Source organism: Geospiza fortis, unplaced genomic scaffold (assembly GCF_000277835.1).
Source record: "Geospiza fortis unplaced genomic scaffold, GeoFor_1.0 scaffold61, whole genome shotgun sequence".
NCBI lineage: Eukaryota > Metazoa > Chordata > Aves > Passeriformes > Thraupidae > Geospiza > Geospiza fortis.
The window spans coordinates 1,699,190-1,710,550 of NW_005054430.1; the positions used below are offsets into that span (position 1 = coordinate 1,699,190).

Sequence of the window (11,361 nt, forward strand, 5' to 3'; positions counted from 1 at the left end):
TTTTATTGGAAAAAAATGAGGTTTTTGGCCTGGGAATTCTCAGCTCTTTTCCCTTCCCAAGAACAGAACCATTGGAATAATGATCAGAGGCATCTGCACTAAGATTCCTGCTATTTCCCACTGTTTCTGGAATATTAGAGTAGAAAATTCCCCTTCTCCCAGCCCTCAAATTGTGTGGAAAAATTCCTTTCCCCAAAATTATTGAAGTAGAAAATTCCCCTTTCTCAGCCCCCAAATCCTGTGGAAAAAGTTCCTTTTTTCCCAAATTTATTAAAGTGGAAAATTCTCCTTATCACAGCCCCAAATCCTGTAGAAAAAAATTCCCTTTCCCCAAATTATTAAAGTGGAAAATTCTCCTCCTCCCATCCCCTAAATTATGTGGAAAGAATTTCTTTTCCCACAGTTATTAAAGTAAAAAATTCTCCTTCTTCCAGCCCCCAAACTGTGTGAAAAAAAAATAATTTTTCACAAATTTATTAAAGTAGAAAATTCCCCTTCTCTCATCCCCAAAACCTGTGGAAAAAAAATAATTTTCCCAAAATTATGAAACTCTCACATCCAATTTTGGGGCTTTGTAGAGCAGAAACTTAAAAAAAAATAGTTATAAATTTTTTCTCGGATTTCCCTTGAATTCAAGGCTAAAATTCCTCAATTATTTCAATTTTTCTGGTTTTTATTCTGACTTTACAAAGACAAGATCCCAACTCTCACGTGAATCCCTTCTCTGACAGATTTGCTGAAGCTGAGAGGAAAAAATTCCCATATTTCTGTCTCCATCCTTTTCCAGAGCCCTGAAAGCCTGGAGAAAATGCAAATCCAGCTTTTTCTTTTTCCTTGGGATCAGGGAATTATTCCAGCTCGGTTCTCTCTCCAAGCCTGCTCTGCTTTTCCAGGTGATTTTTCCCAAAAAACCCAAGGATTTCAGGGTTTTTTCCAGCTGATTTTTCCCCCAAAAAACCAAGGATTTCAGGATTTTTTTCCAGGTGATTTTTCCCAAAAAACCCAAGGATTTCAGGATTTCTTTATAAGGAAAAAAAATCTGCAATAAAGATCCCCCCCCACTTTTTTTGGGGGGATGTATTTTTTGGGATTTATTGGTTCCTTATGGGGTGGAGGATTTAAATTTTTTCCCATAAAAGCCAGACATAAAAATGAGGCCAAAATGTTGTTTTTAAACTGGCCAGACTCAGGATTCCATTGGCTGCAGCCCCATTTCCTCTGCCCAAGAATTGAATTCTGGATAAAATCTCAGACATTGCACTCCAGAGCCAGAAGAGAAAAAAAATCCCAGGGAAATCGGCTCCAATCCAAGGATCTGGAGCCACAGGATGGAAAAGCAACTGAAAAATGCTTTTTTTCTCCCATTTTTGGGTCTTCCACCTTCCATGATCCCGCTCATTCCCCTTCTCCCAGCCCCCAAATCCTGTGGAAAAAATTCCTTTTCCCTAAATTTATTAAAGTGGAAAATTTCCCCTTTCCCAGCCCCCAAATAGTGTGGAAAAAAATTCCCCTTCCCAAAGTTGTTAAGGGGGAAAATTTCCCTTTTCCCATACCCAAATCCTGTGGAAAAAAATTCCTTTCCCCCAAGTTATTAAAGGGGAAAATTCCCCTTTTCCAGCCCCCAAATTGTGTAGAAAAAATTCTTTTTATGAAAATTATTAAAGGGGAAAATTTCCCTTCTCATGGCCCCCAAATTCAGTGGAAAAATTCCTTTTCCCAAATTTATTAAAGCAGAAAATTCCTCTTTGCATGACCCCCACATTCAGTGGAAAAATTCCTTTCCCCAAATTTATTAAAGTAGAAAATTCTCCTTCTTCCAGTCCCCAAATTATGTGGAAAATATTCCTTTTCCTAAAGTTATTAAAGGGGAACATTCCTCTTCTCCCAGCCCCCAACTTCTCTGAAAAAATTCCTTTTCTCAAAATCACTAAAGTAGAAAATTCTCTTTCTTCTGATCCCTAAGTTGTGTAGAAAAAAATTCTTTTTATTAAAGTTATTAAAGGGGTAAATTTCCTTTCTCATGGCCCCCAAATCCTGTGGAAAAAAATTCCTTTTCCCAAATTTATTAAAGTAGGAAATTCTCTTTCTTCCAGTCCCTAAATTATGTGAAAAAAAATTAATTTTCCCAAAGTTGTTAAGGGGGAAAATTTCCCTTCTCCTTTCCAAATCCTGTGGAAAAAATTCCTTTTCCCCAAGTTATTAAAGGGGAAAATTCCCCTTTTTCCAGCCCCCAAATTGTGTAGAAAAAATTCTTTTTATGAAAATTATTAAAGGGGTAAATTTCCCTTCTCATGGCCCCCACATTCAGTGGAAAAATTCCTTTTCCCAAAGTTATTAAAGTAGAAAATTCCTCTTTGCATGGCACCCAAATCCTGTGGAAAAAATTCCTTTTCCCAAAGTCATTAAAGTAGAAAATTCTTCTTCCAGTCCCCAAATTATGTGGAAAAAATCCCTTTTCCCAAAGCTATTAAGGTAGAAAATTCCCCTTCTCATGGCCCCCAAATTGTGTGAAAAAATTCCTTTTTCCATAATTATTAAAATGGAAGATTCTCCTTCTCCCATCCCCCAGTTGTATGAAAAAAATCCTTTTTCCCAAAGTTAATAAAGTAGAAAATTCCTTTTTTCCCAGCCCTCAAATCCTGTGGAAAAAATTCCTTTTCCCAAATGATGAAACCCCCAGACCCAGTTTAGGGATTTTATGGAGCAGAAACTTAAAAAAAAATGTTGCTCAAGAAGGAAAATGAAAATATTTTGGGATTTTATTTCCGAGCAGTGCTGGAAATGGAATTTCTAGGATTGTGAGGGAAGCTCCAGGAAAATGGAAAATAATTCCAAGGAAATTCTCCTTTTTTGCCTCGTTCCAGGACATTTTGGTTTGGAAGGATCAGAAAGGGTTTCGGTGCTTTTTGCCCAGCTGAAGTCAGAAACTTTCATGTGGTTTTAGGATCATTAAATGCACAAAGCTCCAATTTCCCAGAAATGAATCCTCAAAAATTAAACTGAAACTTCATGACATTAAATGAAGGGAAATAAAATTAAATGAAGGGAAACATTCCATGAGGAGTTTTGTTTCCACTCAGAGGATCTTTACACCCAAACTGATTTAATTTTTTCTCAGAATTCTGTAGAAGAAGCACTGAGCATTCCCTGAAAATCCATCCCACTTTGGCAGACATGGAAAATTCTGGCTTAGAATTTTAAATTTCTTCCCAAGCCAGGTTCATTTTCCAGCCTTTTGGCCAAACTTCTGCATAAATTATCCCATGAAAAGAGGATTTTTGGGACTGGCATAAGAATATTTGGGAAAAAACCAAAACCCTTTTTATTTGTGTTGTTAGAGCACAGAATTTTCAGATTTAAAAGAGGAATTTTTAAGGCTTTGAAATAACTCAAAACTGGGTTTAATGGAGCTGAAAGTTTCTAAAATTGAGCAAAATTTGAATTTAGGAGAATTTGTGGGTTTGGTTGTGCGAAATCAGCTCATCCCAAAATCCCAGGGGCTGGGTTTGGAAAGGGAAATTGTTTAGGTTTGAGGATGGGATCAGCACTTCCAAGGCAGCAAATTTTGGGAATTTAGGAGCTGGAATTCCTTAAAACCCTCCCGACAATCCCAAAGGGAAATTCCCAAGGGAAATCATTCCCTGCCTGCTGCAGGCCTTGGGAAATAAAGGATGGAAAAAAGAAAGTTCACAAGAAGACCAAAAATTCCCTCTGAGGAGCTTCTCTACACCAATAAAATCCAGATTTTTTTGCATTTATTAAATAAAACCCCCTCATTTTATTTCCCCACCTTGCCAGGGCTAAAACACATCACAAAAATCAGGAATTCAGCAAGGAAAAGTGTCCAGGATTTCCCTGAATTCTGGCTGAGCTCAGGAACCTGGAAAAAACTCAGGAATTACTCCAAGGAAAATGTTGATTTTCCTTCTTTTCCAGAGGAGCTTTCACCTCTGGATTCCTGCTTTTCCTTCCCCTCTGGATTTCTGCTTTTCCTTCCCCTCTGGATTTTGCTTTTCCAGCTGTTCCGCTCACCAGGGTGAAATCCCAGTGTGGGCCTGGAGTCAGGAATGTGAAGGAGCTGCCTCGTCTCAGAGGGTACCTGGGAGCAGAAAAAGAAATTATTTTTATTTATTTATTCATTATTATTATGATTATTATTATTTCCCCTATTTCGTTTTCCTATTGTTATTCCTATTATTATTCTATTATTACAATATTCCTATCATTATAATATTCCTAATATTATTTTTGTTATCATTATTTTCCTATTATTCTGTATTTCCTGCTGCAGAATTGATGGATTCCATGTTTTCCAGCAGCTCCCAGCACAGCCAAGACAAGGAAAGGTGGAGTTTTTTGGGAAGGAGGAAGCCAAAGGATTTGCCAGCATTTCCCACCAAATTTGGAATTTTGGATTCCAAATCTTGATTTGCTGGAATACAAAGGGGCTCTGGGTAAAACTTCCCACTGGGAATTGCAGGAAAAGCTCTTTTAGATCCCAAATTTTTTTAAAAAAGGAAGGATACAACAGCAAAAGTAAAAAATAATCACAATTTACAGCCTCATTTTCCTATTTTGACCAGGCAGCCTTGGAGCTTCCCACAAAATTCCAGGCTGGAATTGCCCTGGGGGATTTCCTGGAGGGAATTTTCCTCCAGGGCAGTTGTGGCACACACAAAGGGCCCTTTGTAATCCCAATTTTGAACAAAGCTGAGCCCTTTATTGCACCAGTCCCACCTGAGCAAACAAATTCTGCTCCCAACTTTCACCCTCTGCTGCATTGAGGGAATTTTTTCCAGCCAGGATTTTTTTTCCCAGCTTCTCCTGGCCAGAGGATGGAGGGATTTGTGTCTCTTGGTGGGCTTTTGTGGGTTTTCAGTCCCAAGTAGGCCACACAATTTTTTTCCCAGTTTTTTTTTTTTTTTTTTGGGAGATTTCCCCTTTTTGTCTCTGGCATCTCCTCCTCTTCCTCATCCTGCCTTTTTTCCTCCTCTTCTTCATCCCGAGATCCCATGAGATTTTTAAAAATCTGGGAATAATCAAGGGATTGCCAGAGCAGCTGGGGCTGCCCCTGCATCCCTGGCAGTGCCCAAGGCCAGGCTGGACACTGGGGCTGGAGCAGCCTGGGATGGTGGGATTGGAATGGGATGGGGTTGAAGGGCCCTTCCCACCCAAACCATTCTGGGATTTGGGACACTCAGAATCCATCCCGAGGGATTTTTATGGAAGTTGGGGATGGAAAAGGGAAGGGAGACCCTTCCTGGAGCCCTGAGATTCCCAGTGAAGCCCCCGGATCCCAAAATCCCTTCCTAGAGAGGAGTCGGGGTGGGGATGGATCCAATCCCAGGTGGGAGAGCTGGGAATGGAGGGAATTCCCTGGAGAGGGAGACTGGGGTGGGATTTTGGGAAGGGATTCCCAGAGCAGCTGGGGCTGCCCCTGATCCCTGCGATGCCCAAGGCCAGGCTGGGCACTGGGATCAGGAATTGTCCCTGCCCTTGGAATGGGGCTGGAATTGGAGGATCCTGAAGGTCCCTTCCCACCCAAACCATTCCACGATTCCATAAAAACCCCACAGTGTTCATCCCCTTCCCACCCAAAGCATTCCATGATTTTCTTGTAACTAGCTCAATTAGAGGAGTCAGATGAGAAGAGGAGCAGAAATGATGATGATGATGATGATGATGATGATGATGATGACGATGATGATGATGATGATGATGAGCTCCACTCCAGCCTGAGCAGGCACCAGGCCTGGGCAGGTTTTCTGTCCCTGCGCCCTTGCAGAGCCCAGCTGAGTCACCTGCCTGCCTCCCGTGGATTCCTGCACTCAGGATTAGATGATGATGATGATGATTGATGATGATGATGATGAGCTCCACTCCAGCCTGAGCAGGCACCAGGCCTGGGCAGGTTTTCTGTCCCTGCGCCCTTGCAGAGCCCAGCTGAGTCACCTGCCTGCCTCCCGTGGATTCCTGCACTCAGGATTCCCCACATGGATTTTCCTGCACTCAGGATTATTCCCCACATGGATTCCTGCACTCAGGATTCCCCACATGGATTCCTGCACTCAGGATGATTCCCCACATGGATTCCTGCACTCAGGATTATTCCCCACATGGATTTTCCTGCACTCAGGATTCCTCCCGTGGATTTTCCTGCGCTCAGGCTGACTCCCCTGCCCGGATTTGAAGCCAGCCCAGGTGAGTTAAAGGTCATGGATGCTGACCTGGAGCCATCCTGGAAGTTTTCCCTCCACGGATCAAGGTGAGGAGAAGCAGAGCTGAGCACTGCTCCAAACACTCCGTGATGGATTGGACCGAGCTCCCAGTGGCCTGGCTGGAATATTTTAGGATCTCAAGAGAGCAAAACAAAGTGTCCAGCTGGTGCCAGCTGGAGTCCATGGCCCTGCTCAGTGGGGACATCCCTGCGGTGTCAGAACAGATCCCTGACAGAATTTCTGTGTGTTTGGGGCAGGAGGAGCAGCCACACTCCCTCCTCACCTCAGCAGGAGCACAAAGGGTTAATCGGACAGGCTGATTCATACCTCGGAGTGATTAAGGAGTTCAGGGTCATGAGAAGGCACAAAAATAAAGTTTGCAGATGTAAAACATCGAGGCAAAACAAATCCCTCCAAACTCAGGCCAACCTTGTAGAGAAAAGAACAAACATTTCTGTTTTGGTACCCTCTGTTTGCTTCAAGAAATGAAATGTTCCAGGCTTTTCCCCAGCAAATGATGGCACTGCCAAGAGAAAACTGCTCTGTTCAAACACAGATTGCCACGCTGATGATCCATGGGGAATATTTTTAACCTTCAAAGAGACAATTCCAGTTGGATTTCCAAGTTAGAAAAGGGATTTTCGAGTTAGAAAAGTCTCCCCAAGGCTGAGAGAGAAGCCCTGAAGGCAAAACCCGTTTGGCAACATAGCAGAGGAGGAGATGTGGCCCCAATAATCTTAATAGAGGAAGTTTGGGTAATTAATAGATAAGGAATTGATAACGCAGAGCGGGCAGCTCGATTGTTTGGCTTTGGGAGCAGAGTAGGAAACGCTCATTGTTCCCCACCTTCCCTGGATAAACAGTGGATGCTCCTGCCAGGATCCTACGGAGGCACTCAGCCCTTGGCCATATTTGTCCTGGGAATGCTTTACCTCAGAGAGCTCAGCAAAAACACCCTCAGATCTTCAAGCTATTTGTCAAAAAAAAGCAAGTTTTTCTCTCGAGTCGTACGTTGTTCCTAATCTTTCACTGCTTGTCTTCACCAGACGCAGGTTGGGGGTTTTGTACGTTGGTTTTTGCTGGTTGGTTTTAAGAAAGGAGAGGGGGGAAAGCCATAAATGAGATTTTGGGCTCAGCAAGAATGCAAAAGAAGCCACAAAGGGCGTGCAAAAAGCTTCCATCAGTCAGAGGGGGAGGCACAGCAGAGCAAATTCCCATTAATGTCATTTTCCTGTAAATCAGCACTGCTCAGTCAGCACCACTCGACAGCCTGCCCCCTTTTTTCCCTTCTTTTCGATGACTTCTCCAGGAAACTGCAGAAATGCTTTGATCTGGCAAGACTCTGAATTTTTTGGAAGTTCCAAAATAAATTCTTCAGGCTGGGCAGCAATTTTGTGTTTCCTTCCTCTCTGACTTCCAACCTCCTTTATTTTTTTTTGGTGTTTTCAGAGCAAGATGTTCTTGAACACAAACCAATTTTAAGATGGTGAAGAGAACAGGAATAGATTAAAATTAGGTTTTTTTTCCCCCCAAACAAGTGAATCTTGCTTGGAAAGATAAGAACAAGCAAGCTCCACAAAGAAGTTTTGAATTTTAATTTAAAGCTTTTCTGCAGGGGGAAAACAAAGAAGATTTTCGAGTTGTTAGAGTTGATATTTCCACAATATCCAGAGGCTCTGGCTGCTGGAAGAGGCCTCCCAAGCTGTGTGCAAACAAAGCCTGACTCAAGGCACTTAGGCTGGGCTTGTCAGGGTTCCTTATCTTGCAAAGCTCCAGGGCAAAAGCTTTGCTTGAAGAAAACTCTGTTGACAAACGTTTGGAACTTCTAAAAGCAAGGCAGAAGAACTCAGGATTTTAATTTCACTGAATAGGAAAATTTGGTAAATTTAGCCTGGAGTTCAAGTGGGATCCTTGCAGCCCTAATTAAACAGGGAGCAAATAGGATTAAACAGGAATGCTGGGTGGCTCTCTGGAAATGTGGTCTGAAAAGTGCAAGAATTTGCAGGGTAATTCCAATTTAGGAATTCCAGCAGGCTCAGCTTGCCAATGGGAGCCAAACAGGGATGGGAAACACTCCCAGGCAGGGAGGGTGTTGGAACCCCTGTACTGGGAACTGGAGATTTCTGTGCTGCCAGCACTGACCCCAAGAGAACCCTGCACTGACCTGGGGCCTGGAGAAGCTTCCAGAATGGAATGATGGAACTGGGATGGTGGGTGTGCAGTTTGAACAGAAGTGTGTGATATCACAGGGGGGAAACCCAGAGTTTAAGGGTTTAGAATACAGGAATAGATAGAGAGCAAGATGGAGGTTTTGGGTTTCGGGCTGGTTCTTCTTCTTCTCCATGGGTTTGGGTGGTTTTGTGTCATTGGATAAAAAAGTCCCCATTGCAGGGCAGGGGTGGTTGGTTATCGGGTTAAAAGTGAAAATAATTCAGGTGTCATTTCTTAATTGGACAGTTTATCCTTCAAAGGCCTTGTAGAGAAGAGACAGGGCTCCATTTTTAGTGCTGCAGAACTCAGGGTTTGTGAGACTGTGACACAGACAAGAACTGATAAACATCTGAGTCCAACAAGAAATACAATCTTACACATTTAACCCCAACCTTGGCAAAAAGAAGATAAACTCACCAACCTGCTGCCCCTCAATTCCTAATTATCCCCAAAGCAATCACCAATTAACTCCTTGGAGTTCTGGCTGCTGAGAATTGGAGATTTCTGTGCTGCCAGCACTGACCCCCAGGAGAACCCTGCACTGACCTGGGGCCTGGAGAAGCTTCCAGAATGGAATGATGGAACTGGGATTGTGGGTGTGCAGTTTGAACAGAAGTGTGTGATATCACAGGGGGGAAACCCAGAGTTTAAGGGTTTAGAATACAGGAATAGATAGAGAGCAAGATGGAGGTTTTAGGGCAGTGCTTGTCTTTCTTCTCCATGGGTTTGGGTGGTTTTGTGTCATTGGATAAAAGAGTCCCCATTGCAGGGCATGGGTGGTTGGTTATTGAGTTAAAAGTGAAAATAATTCAGGTGTCATTTCTTAATTGGACAGTTTATCCTTCAAAGACTTTGTAGAGAAAGATAGTTGGCCATTTGGTAGTTACAAAATTAGTAATTCTAATTACTAGCTCTGTAGTAGAATGCTGTAGAACTCAGGACTTGTAGGACTGTGACACAGATGAATAACAAACATTTGAGTCTGAACACCAAACACCATCTCGAGAGCTCCAATCCTGAGCCTGACAGAGGCAGAAAAGAAGTTAAAGAACCCACAGGATGGGACTGAGCAGCGCCCCCGTGGAGCTGAGAACTCCCTGTGCTTTTCTGGCATTGCCATTATTTTGTTCCTTTCCCTTGGCACAGGCTCTGCCCCTCAAAGGCAGGTTGGAATTGCAGAGGGAACATTGGGTTTGTGGTCAGTTTTACGGGAAAAAGCCATTTTCCAGGCAGGGTTTGCTCCTGGCAGGTACTGCAATATCCCAGCAGCAACCCCTGAACTGGAGGTAAGGCTTGAGGAGATGAAACAAGCGCTGATATCCCAGAATAATCACCCCATGAACGGGCTCTCCACTGCCAGCAGGGCAGCAGCGCCGGCCCAGGGCTCAGGGATATTTCCCAGGGCTCAGGGATATTTCCCAGGGTTCAGGGATATTTCCCAGGGTTCAGGGATATTTCCCAGGGCTCAGGGATATTTCCCAGGGCTCAGGGATATTTCCCAGGGTTCAGGGATATTTCCCAGGGTTCAGGGATATTTCCCAGGGTTCAGGGATATCTTCCCAGGGTTCAGGGATATCTTCCCAGCACACACTTCCCTTCGATCCAACACTGCCCTCCCTCTCTGCCCTCACGCTTCCCTCCCCGCTCTGCTCCAGGCAAATCCAAACTCCCTCTCAGGGCTGACAGGCAGAGCTTTCCAGAGGGGAAAAGATATCTCAGGAGACACTCAAAGCTCCTCTTTTCCCATCCCAATAACGGGGAAAAAAACTCCACTCCAGGCTCCTCTTTTCCCATTCTAAAAGTGGAAAAAAGGACACTCCAGGTCCCTCTTTTCCCATCCCAACAGTGGAAAAAAGGACACTCAAAGCTCTTCTTTTCCCATCCCAATAGGAAAAAAGGACACTCCAGGCTCTTTTCCCATCCCAATAATGGAAAAAAAGAAACTCCAGTCTTTTCTTTTCCCATCCCAATAGGAAAAAAGGACACTCCAGGCTCCTCTTTTCCCATCCCAATAGCAGAAAAAAGGACACTCCAGGCTCTTTTCCCCATACCAATAATGGGAAAAAAACCCACTCAAGGCTCCTCTTTTCCCATCCCAATAATGGAAAAATGACACTCCAGGCTCCTCTTTTCCCATCCCAATAATGGAAAAATGACCCTCCAGGCTCCTCTTTTCCCATCCCAATAATGGAAAAAGAGAAGCCTGGAGTGGGGTTTTTTTCCACTATTAGGGTGGGAAAAGAGGAGCTTGGAGTGTCCTTTTCTCCACAGCTGGGATGGGGAAAAGAAGAGCCTTGAATGTTTTTGGGTTTTTGTTGTACTGTTGGGATGGGGAAAAGAGGAGCCTGGAATGTCCTTTTTTCTGCTATTGGGATGGGAAAAGAGGAGCTTGGAGTGTTGTTTTTCCCTATTGGGAAAAAGGTCTCAGCACCCTCAGAGGAAAGAATTCCTTCCTGATATTTATCCTAAATTCCCTCTTTAACTTGTACCTGTCACAACAACCTGAACCTCCCGATGCCTCAGAGCATCCCCAGCTCTCCCCTCACCAAACATCCACCTCCAAGAGAAGCCTGGAGTGGGGTTTTTTTCCACTATTAGGGTGGGAAAAGAGGAGCTTGGAGTGTCCTTTTCTCCACAGCTGGGATGGGGAAAAGAAGAGCCTTGAATGTTTTTGGGTTTTTGTTGTACTGTTGGGATGGGGAAAAGAGGAGCCTGGAATGTCCTTTTTTCTGCTATTGGGATGGGAAAAGAGGAGCTTGGAGTGTTGTTTTTCCCTATTGGGAAAAAGGTCTCAGCACCCTCAGAGGAAAGAATTCCTTCCTGATATTTATCCTAAATTCCCTCTTTAACTTGTACCTGTCACAACAACCTGAACCTCCCGATGCCTCAGAGCATCCCCAGCTCTCCCCTCACCAAACATCCACCTCCATCC

General features: G+C 43.7%; 1 protein-coding gene across 1 annotated transcript in view; it reads right to left on the bottom strand.

Moving 5' to 3' along the window:
* Nucleotides 1-11,361, bottom strand: part of NET1 (neuroepithelial cell transforming 1) — a gene marked incomplete at its 5' end in the record, with an annotated part of 60,597 nt that overhangs the window by 28,108 nt on the left and 21,128 nt on the right. The window contains one exon of the mRNA XM_031061899.1: nucleotides 4,033-4,099. Coding sequence (XP_030917759.1) covers nucleotides 4,033-4,099 — 67 coding nt within the window. The remainder of the gene's footprint in view (nucleotides 1-4,032; nucleotides 4,100-11,361) is intronic.